This window comes from Agelaius tricolor, unplaced genomic scaffold, assembly GCF_023055355.1.
Source record: "Agelaius tricolor isolate 1412-34295 unplaced genomic scaffold, bAgeTri1.0.p SCAF_10, whole genome shotgun sequence".
NCBI lineage: Eukaryota > Metazoa > Chordata > Aves > Passeriformes > Icteridae > Agelaius > Agelaius tricolor.
In genome coordinates, this window is record NW_027269270.1 from 29,010,654 (window position 1) to 29,029,740 (window position 19,087).

General features: G+C 38.3%; 1 protein-coding gene across 7 annotated transcripts in view; it reads right to left on the bottom strand.

Moving 5' to 3' along the window:
- Nucleotides 1-19,087, bottom strand: part of NCKAP5 (NCK associated protein 5) — a 390,172-nt gene that overhangs the window by 44,106 nt on the left and 326,979 nt on the right. For 5 of the 7 annotated variants that reach the window (XR_011680422.1, XM_071435389.1, XM_071435386.1 and 2 more), the window contains exons 14-15: nt 18,517-18,694; nt 14,299-14,377 (exon numbers count right to left, since the gene is read on the bottom strand). Coding sequence is in view for 6 of the 7 variants with exons in the window: in XM_071435389.1 (XP_071291490.1) it covers nt 14,299-14,377; nt 18,517-18,694 (257 nt within the window). In the remaining variant the exon portion in view is untranslated. The remainder of the gene's footprint in view (nt 1-14,298; nt 14,378-18,516; nt 18,695-19,087) is intronic. The other 2 variants (XM_071435391.1, XM_071435392.1) reach the window with 2 other exon arrangements.

Genomic DNA, 19,087 nt, shown 5'->3' on the forward strand with positions numbered 1-19,087 from the left:
AGTCAGCACCCAAATTAGAGGTGGAATAAAAAGGATCTGTGAAAACTCTGCACCACTCTGAGGATCTGCATTAGAGGAGAGTAGGAAAGGGACACACACTCAGGCTGGCAGGTATCAGGAATTCTAAAAATCAGATCAGCACAGGGGAAAACAGCTCTAGCAGCTCATTCTGTGGGGTTTTTTTTACATTTTCCTCTGAAATGCAAAAATTAAAGAGTTGGAAGTAAACATACCCCACTGATAAGAACTGACAGCTTAGAATTAATTGAAGTATTTTAGGGCATTCTCCTGAGCGTAGATAATTTAAAAATGCATCTTAAATACCAGCAACAAATCATTAAACCTAATTATTCCTCAACTTCTTTTTTATTTCTTCTGAAACACTTGCCACAAAGATATCAGAAACACACCAGCTCCATCTCAGAAAGCATCCTTGGTACCATTCATTGGAGCCAGGAAGAGAATACCCAGGGAAGCTGAGTGCTGACCCTGCTTTGTGCTGCTCTGGGTCACTGTGAGGCTGAGAGGAGCTCCCCTCTGAGCTGGTACCATGCTGCTTTATGCTGCTTCACAGCACCCTCCTCTGCTCCTCTTTTCATACAATGCATGTGAAAGGAAAATAAATGGGGGGGGAATAAAAGGAAGCATAGAACAGCTCCTGTGAAGGGAATTGCTTCCAGCACAACATAAGAAATGTGGGTCCAGCCCTGATTAAGTTCTACACTGATGGTTGCAAAATAGGGTATTAAAACAAGCAGTGGAATAAAATCCATCCCACTTTTACATTAGGGATATGTTAGTCTTTCTAATGTTGAACCTATGGTTGAGTCCTAGCCCATAATGAAGAGGTTTTATGAATTTCATAAAAGAGAAGACATAAGATGGTGACATATCTTTTGAACAAAGCTTCTGATTATACTTTTCTTCAATAATGTGAAAACATGCTTTTGCTAAGGGGGACATAATGACACATGTTATTGCAAACAAACCTTTAACTGAATAACTGGGGAGTGTTTCATAATGTCTCCTCAGGTAAAGTAAAGATTCACATTCTAATAAAGTCTTTTTATGTTGCATCCTAAATGAGTTTCACAGATGCTCAGTCTACTCACAAATCACATACAAGTCCTGCTTTACACAGGGACTGTTACACTGCTGAGCAGTCTATAAAATAACTCATGGTTATTTTGACCACCTATTTAAAACAATATGTGAGTTTTTTCTATGATTCTTGAAAAATCCATAAAAATCTTTACAGAAACCACAAGATGCCAAGTTTTACCCACAGAGCTAAAGTAAGGCATCAATCAGCAGTTCTACTGAACAGGTACTTGTGCATAAATACAGCATCACTCAAAATGGTGAGGCAATTCCCCTACTTTGAATTACATAATGAGAGGACACATTCCTGGATGGTGGCACAGAGGAAAGGACTTCCAGGCTGGAGAGGAAATAATTACAGGTCCTGGTGTGCTGTAACTGCAGTTCTGCCTCTCTGCCCACTTTGCCACGAGTGACAGAAGGCAGCTGCCTCTTAGTGCAGCTTGAGGGGACTGAGAATTCCAGAATGACCTCAGCCATTCCCCACCATGAAACACACTGATGGCTACCAGATGCAATTACTGCAAACAGACCCTATTTCTACTTCAAATGACACATAAACAGTTTCTGTTTGGAGGCTTTATGTTACTTATCTTCGATGGCCAATCTACCTTAACATTAAAAATAAACAGCAACAAAGAGGACAAATGTATTTTATGTCAGAAAGATCACAGGTAGTTCTGCTTGCATCAGGCTTTCTAGGCATAAGACTAGTAGCACAGGGACATATATTCTTTAAAAGAAGCATCCCACCTCATGAAAAATGTGGAAACCTCCCCTGTGTTCACCACTACAGCTGGTTTGAGATATTCCTCACATAAATTTTCAAGTTTTGGCCTACAAAACTGTACATGATTGACAGAAATTTCAGCTGAAATCTTTAAGTATCAACCAGAATTCTCCACAGAAAGCAGGCATTCTCAAGAAAAAAAAAAAAATCAGTCAAAAATAGCTCTGTATCAAGAACAGTTTCGCTGGGAAATTTCCAGCAAGCTGTTTTCAGAAGTACAGACTCAAGCCTTGACAGGTTTTGAGAGGTAAATAACACTGAATAGGCCTTCTTCAAAAAGGTATCCAGAACATTAATAATGGAAGGCCATTGTTCCCATCAGTAACAGAATAAACAAATTCTCACAAATTACCTTTCTTTGCATTAGAAAGTTCAAGAGTTTCCACTAAGCTGTCATGGGAAACCAGATAACATCTACTGGCTTTCTTCTGGAACACACAGGGAGTATAGTTTCCCCTAGCATTTTGAAACATGTCAAATTAAAAAGTAATAGATTTAATTTTTTTTTCTTTTCAGAAGAATATTTCTAATGTTGATAGGTCCCTGCAAAATTCTTTCAGAAGTTAATAAACATCTTTAAGCTACATGTGGCATTGGCAGGAAGAAGTTAAACTACAGATGGCAAAACAGATCTCTTTATTTGCACATCCTTCTCTTCATCTGCAATGCTAAAGCAACCACAAAAAAAAGAAAATGCATTTCTGCCAAATCGATGTCAATTTAAAGTAGATTATTCCTTCTGGGTTTACACTATAATTTGATCCAGCTGATCAAAGATGAGTGCATTATTGTTTTCTATCTAAACTGAGGTACAATCAGTGTGCAAAATTAAAAAACCCAAAGGCTATCCAAGGTAAAACTAGAAAAGACTCAACTTTTCACAGCCCTACACTCCCATGGGCACTGCACTGGAGCCATGGGATTATTTCCAACATATACTAAGGAAGGATAAATTGGAGGAGGACTGTGCTGTGTATTTTCAAATGATGGAACTTCATTCATGGCTACTTGAATCTGGGATTACAATTTATGCCTATTTATAATAACAATAAACTAAATAAATGCAGCCTTTACCAACTTATTCAGTGTTTTTTCTATATTTGTCCTAGTCACGCTTTCTTTTGCAAAACTCACAAACTTCAATATGTCATTTATCCAATAAATTGTCAGCTGTCTTCACAGTTTTCCATGACCACAATCCCATCTGAAGTGTATTTTCTGAGTTGAAACAGATAATTGCTGCCTCATTATAATTCCAGTCCCATCTTAAAATACATTTCCACTAGTAAGTCAAGATTAGCTTTAATTATTAGGGAATACTAATGATCTTGTAGTCCAATTTAGCAGTTATCTATGGACTTTTTTTTCTTTCAACAAATGCTTCCTATCCTCCTCCAGGCATTTAGGTCTGGTCCCTGCATGCTTGTAATGGTGGCAAGCTATGTGGAATAGTGCTGTTAAAGAGGACAAAATGAGCTGGAGAAGGAATTTGGATAGTTTTTTGAATTTTCTACTCCACATCTCTAAGTGTCTATTAAATACAAAAGGTGCATGTGCAGTTTTCCAGCTGGGGAAGTCTCACAGCCAATGGCACCTGGAATTATCTCTCTTGTATTATGCTGTTATATTTTCTTTCTAAAAATCTCCTCACTGTTCTCAGGAGACAGGATATTAGGAATAGATACTATTTTAATCCTACTAGAAAAGATATATTGAGACTTATAATTCATTTGAAGAGCAGCTTGAAGCTCTGTGTAAAAGGTAATTAAATGAAGACTGGGTGCAGCCTGGTTGTCAATGGGGCCAGCCTAGAAATTCTTTGTGGAGTTATTCCTCTTTTCTGGTTGTATATCCCCCTTTGGCTTTACACTGCCAATCAGCCTTACAACTTTGCAACTATCTCTGAGAAAGTTACAGATGAGTAAGAGCTGAGAAGAAGGAGAAGTCCTCACATCTCAAGCAAGGTGTGAATCCACGGTAAGCAACAGGTCTGCTGCCATGCAGGAATGGAGCTTTCCCAGGCTTTTTCACTGAGCAGATCCTTCTGCTTCCCTCAGAAATGTGAAGGTGGGGAGCCAGCAATTGCACAGTGTCAGGAACACCTTCCTGGGGATGGCTCATTCAAGGTATGGGTGGATGCTCCCCTTCTAACAGGAAGGACACATCCCAGCTCTCAGAAATGCTGCCTGTAACCAGCAAAGCCCCAGACAGGATGGTTTGTTATCTACCCAGGTGCTAAGGGCTGCCTCAGCCATGCCTTTCCCATGTCACCACAGGCCTTCATCTCTCTCACTTTATGCCCCAGTTCTTCCCATTAAAACACAGAGCTAATCCCACTTCTCCATCCCTGGAGTGCTGCCACGAGGATAAAGGACGTGGATGTTTGGCAGTCAGAGCATAACCAACCTGCAGTGCCTGCCATGAATAATGCTTGTGCACAGATACCTCCACTCAGCTTTTCTGGAGCTTGTTCAGGAATTAACAGCCAGCTGCAAAATACTTACAAGAAGCATTAAGACTGGGGTTCTGCTGGTATTATTAGAGGCAGCTGGTTTATTTTAAGAATAACTGCATTAAACCACAGTTAGAGAAGTGGTCACACAGCATCTCAGAGACACGGGCTGCACACAGTGCCCAGGGGAGCATTTGGCTGTTCCATGTAGGGCTGCTTTCACTGGTGACTGGGCTGCAGGCATTTAAGGATAACAGGATGGAAGCACTGATTTACTTGCTGTTAAGCAACTCTCTTATAAATTGGAGTTTGGTTTCACTCACAGTGAGATACTTTCTTTGATTTTCTATTCCCAACAGATAGGACTAGGGATAGTGCTTTAAGCAAAAACGCTGTCTTTGGTAAACATGGACCGGTTTCTAAGTGCATAGGAAGCTCTGGGTTTTGCAAATGCACTACAGAACGTGCTATATTTATTCTGTAACATCACTGCTTTTTGTTTGTTAGTACAAAAAAATACTGAAATTAAAGCCACATGAATATTAAATGAAGCTTTAAATAATTTATTTTTAGTTTTGCCCTGCAGATGGCTTTACTTAAGGGCACTGCTAACAATCACTTAAAATATACATCCACACCTGAAAAAAACCCTGATTTTATTTCTTAATTAATGAAAAACTATTAACAGAGTGAGAGCACAAAGCTTTAAGTAACTTTTAGGTGCACTAGAATCCTTCCATTCTGGTACCTAAATTCAGCTCCTCCAAACCAGCTGAATCAATGTGGAACTAAGTGCAGGCAAGCAGGAGCTGGTAAGAAACCATCATGATTTGAAGCCAGAAGAATGAACTCAGATTTTTCTTCAGGAATTCTGTTTTTTTGCAAAAAACGCATGCCACATTACATGGTGCTACAAAAACACCAAAACAAACACAGCTTTGAAACAACATACTGGACCTCTGCTTGTTAAAGAAAGGAAGTAAAGAAATTATTCACTGTAAATATATTGATTGATTTCCTTTTCTTTTCCTAACAGTGAACTGTCCAAACACTGAAATATTGAGTTAATCTAGTATTAAAAACTATGCACTAATTGTATAGGTATTATTTCTCTCTTAGAGTGATTTTTTTTTGAAGACTCTGTCTTTCTGTGGTCTCCAATTATGACTAATTGCATAATCATATGTCAACAATTCAGGTGTCGGACTGAAGACATGAATCAATGCTCAAACTCAATTAAAATCAGCAAAAAAATTAGCAATAGGCATCCTATCCTCAGAGTGAGAATCTGGAAAGGCATATGCCAATACAGCTCAAACTTAACTGATAATTCAGGTAAAAATGTATTTTTCATAAAAGTTATACTAGATTTCACTGTAGAAAAGGAGCATAAAGTCCCTGTGAGCACAGATGAAACGTGTTTAAAATAACACATCCTCACTAGAAATGCTTTTCAGTTTGCTCAGTTGTACTTCAGCTATATGAATTAATGGGAAATGCATGACTGAAGTTTCATACACACATCCACAGATGGCCCTTGCCAGGAGCAAAAAAACATGTAAAGTAAAAAAGTTTCAAACAGAAGGACTCACACTGCTATAGAGAATACCAGTGTGTGCTATCCTGTAAGAGGTAGGATAATCAGGCACAGTCCTGATTTGAGTGATAAAAATGAATATAGATTGGGCCAGACTGTAAAATACTGTAAATCAACACAGCAGCATCAGCTTCAGAGTGGCAGAACTTGGCCATCCTGTTTAATTGACATTTTAAGCCTGAATGAGACCAGCAGATTCTCAGTATCTTGAATAATAATTAGACTGTATCCTATATATAATGCATAAAGAGACACACTTCTCATTCTAGTGATAAAATTTGGTATTTCTGGGAGAGTAGATGTAATGACAAAGAAGGAAATTAACAGCAAATCACTGTGGCTAATAAGGAAGTGTTGAGCCAAAATACTAATTCTCTGCACAGAGGGAAGACAAGCCAGACAGTAGGCAGCAGCAGAGCTGTAGAAGAATTGGCAATTAGACAAATGCTATGGGTACTATCTTTAAAGTACAAAGAAATGATTTGTCTTTGCCAGACTCTGAGGAAGGTAAGCTGACATAAATTAGAAGACATTAATGGATGTTAGTTTCTTATTATTCACATTGGCAAGGTTCTCCATCATCTTCATGAAAATACAAGTATCAACTAGAAAAATGCACAGAAAGTTTCACTCTGTTATCAGAGGCTCCTCCAGACCATCACTTCAAAATCAACCCCTGCAGCAATGCCCAAATGCCAAACAGGTCAAGAACACAGCACAGCTGACACTATTCATCCTGTTCCTAGTGCTCCAAACACATAATGGCACTCCTCTCTCAGCTGTCTGCTCTGCTTGTTCACCTTCTCACCCATAAAAAACCACACACAAAAAAACCAGACATTTATTTTAATAAAGTTCCACTGAGAATGTGCAGAGCAACTCAGTAGAAGGAAAGGATATTTAGTCAGCTTTATGCACCAGGGTGAGTATTTGTGATGAGCAAGACCTGGAATGGTAATTAAGGGAGTTGCACACTGCCCTGGAAGGCCACTCAACAGCAGGACCACAGCACAGCTTCAGCAACACAATTATTGCAGCACAGCAACATGGGACTGCTGAATGCTCTGTAAAGTCTCCCAGAGAGATGGCACACTGGTCAGGGACAGATGTAGAACAATATCCTTGAAGATTTAAAAAACTTGAGATGAGGTCCCTGAGCAGGACTTCCAACCTAAGGGGATGCTTCTAACACAGGACAGTCATTGTTCCTGCAATGCCTACTAGTTATTAAATCAGATTTCCCATCAGTGATGACTCACTTTAGCTGCTCTGGTTCAGAAAAGTAAGTAAACAACAGCCACAGGTCATTCCAATGGTGTTGAAGGATCAGAAAATGAAGATTTTGGAGTACAAAAGGGGAAGAATAGTGCTTGATAATTGCATGGAAATGTAAATGCTTTGGGGATATTACATGGAGGCAGCAAATGGCGTAAATTTAGAGAGACTGACTGAGGTATTCTGGTAAGCCAAAATACAAATGAAACTGCTTCTTATCCAGATGATCTCAGTTCTGTTTGGGCACATTCAAACATTCCTCCAGTCTGTAAAGTGACACCATGGTAGATAAGATTGTGATGGTCTTGCCCATCTTTCAGGACACTTATGGTGTTAGAGTTTGAGGCTTTTTTGTTTTATTTTGATATTTTTTTAATGAACAAGTTTGGATCCCAGCATTGCTAGAGGCAAGCAATGTATTTTACTATTTATCAATTCATCATTGTTCTAGCAATTGGGAGCCTAGCCCTTTGGATTAACAGCCAAGCTGGAAGCTGGTTAGATATGGCAAGTGAGCAGATTTTTAAGTTGCCTGCTATGCTGAACTCCCATTTCAGGGCTCTAGCACACTTGCAAAGCAATACAACAGCACCTACAGATCTAACACCGACCTCTCACCTTCCACATACACACAGGGCTTGGGAAAACAGCTTTGTAATGATGTGCAAATAAATCCATGCATCCTTGTACCATTGCTCATATAGGGGGTTCATGAAAAATCTAATGCCTTATCACAACTTGTATCAAAATGGAACATTTTGCAGATGTGAAATAGGAACAAACCCAGGCTGGAAATGGATTCAGTGATAACTGGTTTTGCTTGATGACTTTTATAGACAACCTCAGGGGTAGAGACTTCTAGGCATTCCACAGCTTTGCTGAGTGGTGATGGGGAAGATAAAGCAAACAATTTCCCTCTATCTGAAAATGTGTAAATGAATGATTCAACTGCTATATCAGTTATGATTGCTAAATGGTTCTTAACTTCTATCAATGGCCTGATGAAAGGAATTCATTCTGACAATGATAAATTGTTTTCTCAGGCATTGAGCCTTCATGGCAGGAGAGGATTTCTTATGAGGTGAGATGACACCGTATCAGTTGAATATTGTTCCTCATTACATGCACTGGAGGCATCCAATGATTTGCTGAGCATTTAAGCAAATTGTGGCTTTTCCCTTTGCCTCTCCACAGTGATGTGGATCAGCTCTCTCTACTGAATGCACAGGCTATAACACAATAAGTTGCTCACCATCTCTCCTCTCTCATCCTGTTGCATTTATCTCAGTAATCCATTACAGACCTCACATAATCTGTCTCCAGGTTTTGAGGGTTCCTTAATGTAAATGGGTTTGCTCAAATACATCAGCCTTAATGGACATGCTTTAGGATGATGCATGTCACATTTAATGTATTTACCACATTAATCAGGATTGTTTCCTTCACATCTATTTCAATTCCCCAAGAACGAGAAAACATGAATTTAATAGCTGTTTACTTATTACCCCAGTAAAAACACCCAGTTTTAGTAGTTTGCCTAATGGTGGACAAAACCAAACGATTGGTTTGGCAGAGGAGGGTGTCTAGTATTTTTTTTTCTCTCATTGGAAACCTGGAACAACCTTATTACAAGCAGAGGGACTGCTATTGTTTTCAGCAAACTTTGGAATAAGACATTAATTTATGTAACTAAGCACTAAGAGTATGTACATTAAATGGCACATTCAGAAATGAAATGTGAAACATAATTTTTCAATTCCAGTGTTCATCAGATCTAGATTTCAGAAAGAAACCAAGAGGGAAGAAAAAAAAAAAGACAGATGGCACTGGAGCAAGGATCTATTGGTTAGAAATGGTTATAGGTATGGATACAGAAAGGCTCTGAATGGTAGTCTGCATTTGTGCTTGTCCACACAAGCAGTGACCACCAGTTTCAAATGATGCAGGTGAACAAACATGAGGAGAAAGCTGAGAAAAGAAAATGGATTTATTTGTGGGAAAAACACACATAAGAACCAGGAAGAAAAGAGGAGCAGAAAAAAATTTATCTGGAGCACTACAAAAAAAGGCCCTTGTCATAGAAAAGTCTGCTCATGAAGTGTGTTTTCTTATTATCCTATATATAATTCCATAGTATGGCTACTGTGTGCTGAATAAAACAATATCAGAATACAAAAGCCAAAGTTATAATCTTTAGTATTTGATGCCAATACAAATAATTTTAACAGATATTTCATTTTAAGTCAAACCCACCTCTATCTGCAAAGTTACACGTTCTTTGCTATCAATATATCTGTAAAATTGCTATCAAGGAGCTGGCAGCTTATCTATAAAACTTGCTGTGAAGGAGTTTCCTGGTTTCTACTGAAAATGGGCTTTGATCACTTTGCTGCATATAAAGCTTAAAGGAGGGGATTTTAAAACACAATGCAACATATAAAACACTCACTATACTTCCTCTCTGGAACTTGAAGCATCTAAGGAATTCTACCAAATGCTCCCTAAAGAAGACAAATCTCAAAAAAGTTTCTTAAAGAAACAAAAAAAAGTTTCTTCCTTTTTCTGACCAGATTGCTTTTAAATTACACTGCAAGACCCTTCTGAATGTTTGTTCTTGGAAAGCAGAAAAAATGATGATCGAACCTGCCATAAGGCAGATGATTATCAAGAACTTTAATGGATTTGAGCACAGCAGAGCTACAAAAGAATCCCTTGACCTCAGTGTGTGTTTTTGCTCTGGCACAAAGCACCAAAGCCTACAGTGTACTTTTAATGTTGCTTTAATAGTGTGAAAGCCCAGCCCTTTACCTAGCCAGAGACTTTTCAAAACCCTTTTAAGTCTCTCAAGACATTTGCTCTGTATTATCAAGGTTCCCATTTAACACTGGATGAATCAATTTAGAGCAACTGACCTGGACCTCTAATGAAAATTTGACAAATATTAGTTCCAAGTCCTACTTCAAAGTTTCAAGAATTCTGACTACATTTCATCTTCATAATCTTTGCCCAGCTGTGAATTTCTCTTGGAATTCTCCAAACAACAGGGTCAATGCACAGTTAGGTAATTTGTTTCCAGGAACTGTGAATCTTTCTGCTGTGTATTCAAACCCCAGGCTGCCTCAGGGATTTAACTCCCCACACAACCTCAGTAGGAAGTGCCTTGTGCTTCCAGTGGAGAAGGCAGTACCTAAAACCCCAGATGGATTTTGGATTGCTATGACCAATTCTCCTGTTATCAAGTATTTTCTCTCTAGAGAACCCACAAGAAACTTCAGGTCTATTCAGATTGTTAAAATCTATTTTATTCTTACCAGTGATGTTATTTTGATGAAAAAAATCTACTTGCAGTGCTGCCCCTGATATCCAAACTCAACAGGCTTTTATTATACAATGAATCTGGCCTTTTAGCTCTATCAGTGACATATTAAACATAACATTTGAAACCAGAAGCTTTCCAGTTCAATAAAACAACTCCTTCAGATGAACTGCCCATGCTTCCACTGAATTTCAGTGCTTTAGACCAGAAGAGTTTGATTCACTTATGTTGCTAAGTATGAAATGCCTGCTGGAAACCCACAATGGTAAATAAACACATTCACACATTGAAATGTCTGTGACAAAAAAAGAAACCCTCTTTCTTTTTACTGAAACCTGAGTGTAAATTTAAGAACAGACTTGAAACTTTCTCAGACACTTCTCATCAGCCTGTTTAAGCTGAGGCTGTGTTTTGTGTAAAGCTTGAGTATATCATTAGCAAAAAGCTTATTCCATCCCGACTTGCTCTTCTAGCAAAATTTCACCCATTTGGTGTAACAGAAATGGAAACTAGACCCCAAAAAATTATTATTATCATGCAACTTTCAAACTGGGGTTTGATAAATCACCAAAGTGCTGCTATCTGAGAAAATGGCACATTCAATCTTTCCCTTCAGCCTCAGCAGAGGTTCATACCAACACTGAAGAATGATATGATTAATTACAACTAAATTTCCTGTTCATTAGAGATACATTCCCAAAAAGAAAACAGCCTGTTAATTTCTGTGTACTCAAAAATACTGTTGCTGCATACCCTACTATTCCCATGTGAAGTTGTCTGCAAGAATGAATTCTTCAGTAATTAGCATTTGTTTGCTTGTGCCATGGATTTTTGACTTTTCCCTTGAAGCTGTTTATCAATGAAAATTCTGAATGCATTTTAATTAATACAATCACACTTTTCCAGGAGTAGCTGCTAATTTGAAACAGTAGTTGAAATATGAAATATTGAACTTTTTATTGCTTTGTTCCTCTCAAGATGTCTAATTATTATATTCTGTATGTAAAGAAGTCATCTGTAACTGTCTTGTAAGTTTTTGGGTCATTGTGACAATGGGGAAGAGAAATAATGACACTTCTACTCCCTTGGGGGGAACAGAATTCTTTTTCTTTGTAAAATGAAGGTACCTTTTTTATGTTTACATGGGTGCAATACTGTCAGGAGCTTGACACATCATCTGTGCGTTCAATAAAGGAATTTTATTTATAGGAATGCTTGAAGACCCTGCTGCACCTGTCTGAGCTGGGGAGTCTGCCATGACACGAAGAGGAAGTCAACATTTTCATCATGCCTTTCCTCTTAGGTACTTCAGCATTTCCCACTTTCAAACACAACTGCTTTACTGCACAGGGCTCGAGGGAAGAGCTCTGAGCATGACTGGGCTTCAAAGGGATCCTCAGGGGTCCTTGGGTCTGCTGTCCGTGGGGGTGGCAGCACTGGCAGCATCTCTGCTTCCTCACTGACACCACAGCAAAGGCATCCGGGGCGTAACACATTTTAAAACACTTTCAAAACGGTTTAAAATATATTGAAGAACAGCACAGCACAATATAATGACTGCTTCATATGGAAATGATCGTGTCTTCCTGAGATATATGAGGAGGGAATTTGTATATAACTGGGCACTCTTTCTTTCCCCTCAACTGAGCAAATCTGAAGAGCCAGCATAATACTTCAATTGCTTTAGATCAGCAACTGACAATTAAAAGCCTAGCAACTGGTATTTTACACATTTTTTGATTCATACCCAGGAGTATCTCACGGTCAGAACGTGCTGAACCAGAACTGTCTCACATTGCACCTACCTAGAGCACTGTTATTACCTTGTTTATTGGTTAACTGGGCAGGACTGCTGTCAGTTTAGTTATTTTAGTGACAGCTACAGAAACACATGCTTTTCCTGCTGCATAAAAACCATTTTCCCTGCTTAATGATAGCTTTTCTACCATCCATTCAGCTCTAAGTCTGTTTTCATAAAACCCAGAAGAATAAATGCATTAAAATACAGCAAAAAAACCCACAGCAAACTTTGTTTTCTGGGGAAATGGCCTTAAGCTGATGGAGAGTGGATTCAGGAATTAGTTAGAAATTGTTTACTTATAAGGGTGGTGAGGCCATGAAACAGGTTAGTGAGAGAAGCTGTGGCTGCATAGAGTTTCAGCAGGGGAAAAAATCAGTATCTTCCTATGAAAACTTTTGTATCAGAAAAATGCCAGAACCTCTATCAAGGAATTTTAAACGCATCTGACAACCTGCTCCATAACCACTATGTCCTGTCAGAGACTTGGATTTGGTGTCTGTGGGAGGAGCAAAATATTAATACTCTCAAAAGCCACCAGAACTATCTATTACAGGATGCAATAAAAAATAAAATATCAAAATATAGCAACTAGGCCTCAGCCACAACCACCAATTACACTGATGAACAACAAGGATACTCTGGAGTCTTTTTACAGAAATAAAACCCCCAAAACTCTGCAAATAGTTGTTTGGGGTTTTTTTTTTCAGTATCTAGATTAAAAAAATTGAAACATTTCATATAATTCAAAGTAAAAGCTTTGAGCATATTTGGTATGGAGGCAAAGTAATTATTTCAGTAGGAAAAAAAATAATTTTGAACAATCTTAGGTGAGGCATTCTCTGCTGGGCAATTTCTGGTAACACAAAAGAAGTCCTTTATGTACAGCATGAGAGGCATGAATTTCTGTTTGTGAGTTTCTGCTGGTGCCTACCACTGACAGAATGCCCTCAGAGTCCTACACTGTACAAAGTTCTTGTTATTCAGCTGTTGTCATGGAGCCAGGTGATGGCTGAGTTCTCAGAGAGGGAAGAGTTTAGGGATCTTTCCTTCAGGAAACACAGCCAGAGTTTATTTGTCTGAATTTGGGACTGAAAGGGCTGTACAAGTCAATGAAGCATGCAAACATTTTCCTACTGCCCCCACAAGAAATGTGTTTTGACATGATACCTCTGCTTGGACCTGGTGGGTTGGCAGTACCAGTGAAATGAAAGAGATTCTGGCAAGAAAAAATGGAATCAGCTTTTAACTTTTTAATGAAATTTTTTATTGCAGCCTCTATCTGCAAAGGGAACTTGCTAAAGGTGATTTTTCCTTGTTCAGTCAGTTGTTTATACTGGTGACACACTGCTGTAATACAAACCTCACATTTCTGTTTTGTCCTCCATTGCCTATTAGATATTTTGACATGTAGTAAAATTAAAAATTGCTATGTGCCAGTCACAAGGCAGGGTTGATGGTGCTGCCCTTCCACAGCAAAGGCAACTTTATTTTCAATAACAGCTTTAAAGTCAACTTTATTTTCAATAACAGCTTAAGGTCTTTTGAACAGACACCTGTTGCTGCTCCTTGTGGTTTAGTTTATCACAGCAATTATTCTGCTATTTAAATTTTATGCTGAATTTTACTAGTTCAAGGCCAGATGACAGAGTTACAGTATGTCAGTATTATTCCCACTCAAAGTGCCATGCACAACATCCCTTATGTTAAGCCACTGTGTGTAACCCACTGCTCTTGGAGGCTGAAATGATCTTTCATAACCCAAGGCCCTCCAATCAAACATTGCATTGACCCACAGTTGTAATGGTGTGTACTCATCTCATGCATTTGATGAAATCTGGCTGTTTAGGAGCTAAATGAAGGCTAAAGCTGACATAAGGGGGCAAACAAACAAAGTAATGAGAATTAAACATGTCTTTTTTGCAAGAACTGACAGCAATAAAATCCAGCGTAAAATATAATTCTGTACCTATCACATGACTCTGACATGTAGTCCTTGTCATGGTGTCCTCCTCTTCTTCTTGCAGGTTTTCTGTGACTACTTTAGCCTGTACACAGTGCAACAACAAAAGTGAAGAACATCTGTGACTCTGTTTATGTTGCTTCATGACAACTACAGAATGTTTTACAGAAATAAATCACAGTAAAGTTACATGGCAGCTAAGAATGGAATATATAACCTGCTTTATTCTATGATTAATGTCCAACGATAACAACTTTAATTTCATTCAAAATCACAATATGCAGCAATGAAAAATACCCTTGGAAGATGGACTTCTTCAAAAGAAAAACCTAATATATGGTGTGGTATCTCTTTAGTTCAGTTTGCAAACACTGAACTTTGGCATTTTTATTTCCACCTCTGTTTAAAAGCATTTATTAGCTAGACAGAGAGAATAAATTCATTTAAGAATGCAGTGCACTCTAAGAGCCCGTGTGTGGTATTCAAGTTTGTGTAATTCAAACCCCTCAGATATCATGGGTTTTTCCCAAGATGTATCCTTGCCCTGTCATTCTGCACTCCTATTTCCCAGGTGTACAGATAATCTGAGTCCCTCCCTGGCACACAGTGAAATCCCCCTCCCTCCATCATGTGCCATCAGTGGCCACCATTCAGTTTCAAGGACATATTTTTCTGCCATGCTCCATAAATCAAACAGGAATAAAGATACTTCCATGGTGATGAGAGGAGAAAAGGCAGCACCACAGAAAAAACTGCTTTCAATATCTCAGGGATCTTAAATTATTTGCTAATCACTCTCTGCTGTTTTAAACTGCTTACAGCATGCTCACGATAACAAGAGCACATTTTGTGATCTAAACCCCTGGAATTTATCATCATTTGCATGACATATCTTTGATCACAGTGTAAATCCTGCTGGCTGGGTTACACAAGTAGCCCTGTTGACCTCTTGTGAGCAGCCTTAGTATAACACCAAAGACTTGCTCTCCAGATTTTTATAAGTGCATTTATCATCTCTTAATCCCAGGCATTTGATTACATCTTTTCTTTCTTATGAAATGCCTCTCTTCAGGCTGTGGAAAATGAGGAGGTGAGTGTTCATTTGGCACCCAGGTCCAGGTGGAAGTTTCTCACATTTGCACAGAGCACAGTCAGGTGCTGCTGTGACATTTCACAATATTGGGATAGATCCCTGGGTGCTCCCCAAACACACAGACTGAGCACACAGAGTGCCACACACAGCTCCTGGTGCCTTGGGTTTGGTGCCACATTTCTACCTCACAAACTGAAACCTGTGGCTGCTCTAAATCACACTGGGCTGCAATAAAATCACAAAGATGAAATGAAGCAGTGCAGCACAAAAATGATTGTATCTCACCTTAAGCTCCAGCCAAGGACATGAAAAAGTACTGGAGAACATGGAATATCCTTGGTGTAGGCTGAAGTGTTATGTATTTCTGCTGGCTGGCCTTTAGAGCAAAGTGCTTTTTTGATGAACACTAACGGGAAGTGTATCCCTCTGAAGGTGAATGCACAAGGCCACCAGTGGTGGAACACTGCTTTTTCCATAAATTCCGTGGCAGCCCAGCAATAACATCCTTTGCATGAACAGAAATCAGAGGTAATTGGTGCATATGTTACGGTGTAATAGTGCCTCAAGCCTTTACCTGGCACATCATAAGAAAAGTGATTTAATCATCAAAAATTAAATAGCTTTTAAAGGAAAAGATTGTGCTAGAAAATTAATGTTAGAAACTGTTCTGGCCAGGATTTAAAGCAGCAGTATATATCTGATAAGCAGTTTGGAAATACAGCAGCTTCTGCACTGAACCATATGACTGAGTGCACTTTGCATTGTTCAGAAAAGAAAAGAAATCTTCCTGGTTTAGGGCTTTTAAAAAGATTTATGCTGTTTTCTCCAAAAGCATTAATTTTGTCTTTTTATGAGGAAAAAAAATGCACAACAGGCCATTCCACTGGATGTGTCTGTTTTCAGTCACAGCTATCTCCCAGCCCTTTGCAATCTGCTTCAAAGTAAGCAGACACCAAAGAATAACTGGAAATCATAGTAATAAGATTCATGAACTTTGAATTTAAAGACTTTGCATTGTTTTTCTTTTAGAAGTTTGGAGGACAAGATGAAATACCACATATTGAGGAATCTTAAGGTATATCTCTTTCATAAGTTAGCATTAATAACTGTAAGCACGTTTAAAATCTCCTTATTCTGGATGTCATCAGTCTCTTGGCACTAGATATTTCTTTCAGGAATTAAGTGCCACAGAAAACACAATATGAAACTCAAAAAAATGAAATATATAAATGTAACTTAATCTTCAGAAACCACACAAAAATACTTTGTAAGAAAAGAGTGTATGGTGTAGCAGAAGTAATGCCTTTTCACCATGACCAACATGTCCTTAAAAACTAAATAGTATAATTAGCATTTCTCCATTATTTATGTACATTAAGAACAATCTTTGTAGTTCCTTCACAAAATGAAGTGTGTTTCTTTAAGATATACTTCAAAGACTATTATTGCAGCATTTAGAAAGACTTCACAAAATGACAGACAAAAAGCACAGCAAATTATTGCAGCATTAGAAAATAATAAGTTAGAATGAAATTGTAGAAGCAATGTGTAGAGGTTTTGTACTTCTGTACAGTGAAGAAAGCTGTCAGGACCATATTAAATGGGGCATAGTTAAACTGAGTGGCTCTGATAAGGGGCTCTGCTCTGCTATCTGAGTTCTAGATCAGTTGGATTGAATTTCCTGCATATTGCACATTTCCAGACTTTCATTCTCTCTCTTTCCTTTCAGTGACACTACAAGGACAGCCTTAGATATGCTTATAATTTGTGGTTTTATAATGCAGGAGACATCTACATTTTCAAAGAAGAGATGATACCAGAGGAAAGTTTTCCAACACATTCATTTTGCATATGTTCCCTGTAAGTTTTAAAAAAAATGACCTTGCATATGTTCTCAGCAAAGACATCTGTATTAAATAAAAAAAAAAAAAAAAGAAAAAAGAAAAAAGAAAAGAAAATGCCTGAATTTGAAACTATGTATGGAATGTCTTGAAACTATGTATGGAATGCCTTGACCTCAAGCATCCTTAACATCAGCCCTAAGCTAAGAGTTTTTTCATTTCTCATTTCAAAGCTTTTTGCAATGTTCCCAGAGAATTTGTGTTTGAGATTCCCCCAGCTGTGTGTGCTGCACTTGAGTACCTCAGTTCTATCAGAACAACAAAAGGAGCAGCCTCAGCTTCAGAGCAAGTATTATATTTGGCACAAGTTTTCTGGCTGTTTGTTAAAATTGTGGTTATGGTTAATAATAACCATAATAATATGGACAAGGCAGCTATCTCAGGAATGAGGAAAGAATAGGGTTAAAGCATTTCTGTTCTCCTTGTGCTGGACTTTAAAACATCACAGGGAAGGTCCTTGCTAGGCAAGACACTGCTCATTAAATTCTAAGGTTAATTAAAAGAAACTTCACCAGGAAGGGCACCCCTTCAGCCTGACTTTAGGTTACAGTCCTGGACTCTGTGTGAACACTTCTCAATGCAGTAAAGTCAGACTCCAGCAGCTAACAGAAAACAGGATTATTTTTCTTCTACGTTACAACATTCCTCCTCTCTGAATAAATTGAATTATCAGGTACAGTTAGTACCTTACTGAAGTATAAAACTAACTACAGGCCCCTAACAGGGAGATTTTTAATGGCACAAAGTGAGATGCATGTCCAATGTATGTTTTCGCTTTTGAATATTTCCTCTTAAATGACAAATATTCCCAAATGTGGTCAAATAATTTGCCTTTTCCACATCAGCAGTGTACTTTTTAGGCTTAATGACCTCTGTAATGTTCAGAGGAATGTTCAATACTGGCATGCAATTTTAAGGGAAAGAGTTAAAAATAAAATAAAAAAATAGTCCTATCATTTCACACTACAGTATGATTATAGCATCATTGTGCATGTATCTTCACAGGAATTGAATTGCCAGCAGAAGCAGTAGAATCTTCATGACTATCTGTATAATGTGGCCTACAGCCAAGCTGCCAACTTTTGTATTAATTCACAATCCTCTAGCTACACAATATCCTTCTATCTTATATATAAACAGTTATTATCCTGTTTGCCCACAATGGCAATAGGAAACACATCCAGAAGTTAAAAAGAAGGTAATAATGTTTTCATGTACTGAAGCACTTACCAGGGTCTGATTCTGCATTTCCATATCAGCTTTTGTGTTGCTGTTTTTCCTGTGGTTTCCTTGAGAGCTGATAGAGTTGCCATGAAGAGAGGAGCCCTGGGAGCTGCCCTTCGACACACTCCTGTAGGAAACATTATTTGATCCACTTTCTGTCTGCTGAGCTGCTTTCTTATCAACTCTGCAGGTAGAGAGTGATTCCTCTGATAAATTGCATTGCCCTTCTTCAATCACTCTACTTTCCCATTCCTTTAATGTTTAAAGTAACCTCTCTGTATCTTTCTGTCTCTAGACCTTTGAGTGATAAATGTTTCTAACTAGCCTTGATCAAACCTGTCACTTGCAATTTCAGGTAGTATATCAATTTAGCCTTTCACATGTGGTGATTTATATTATATTTGGGACTGCTGCGGGGCAAACATGAAAATAATATACCCATTGCTAAGTTCTTCTGTGACCAAAGGTTGTGAGAGCTGGAAAGGTAATTAATTCTGACAAGTTACCAAATATGTGTTTTCTGGTTACAGTACAGGAAGATGGAATACATTAAAACATGTACCTAATTACCCTCTAT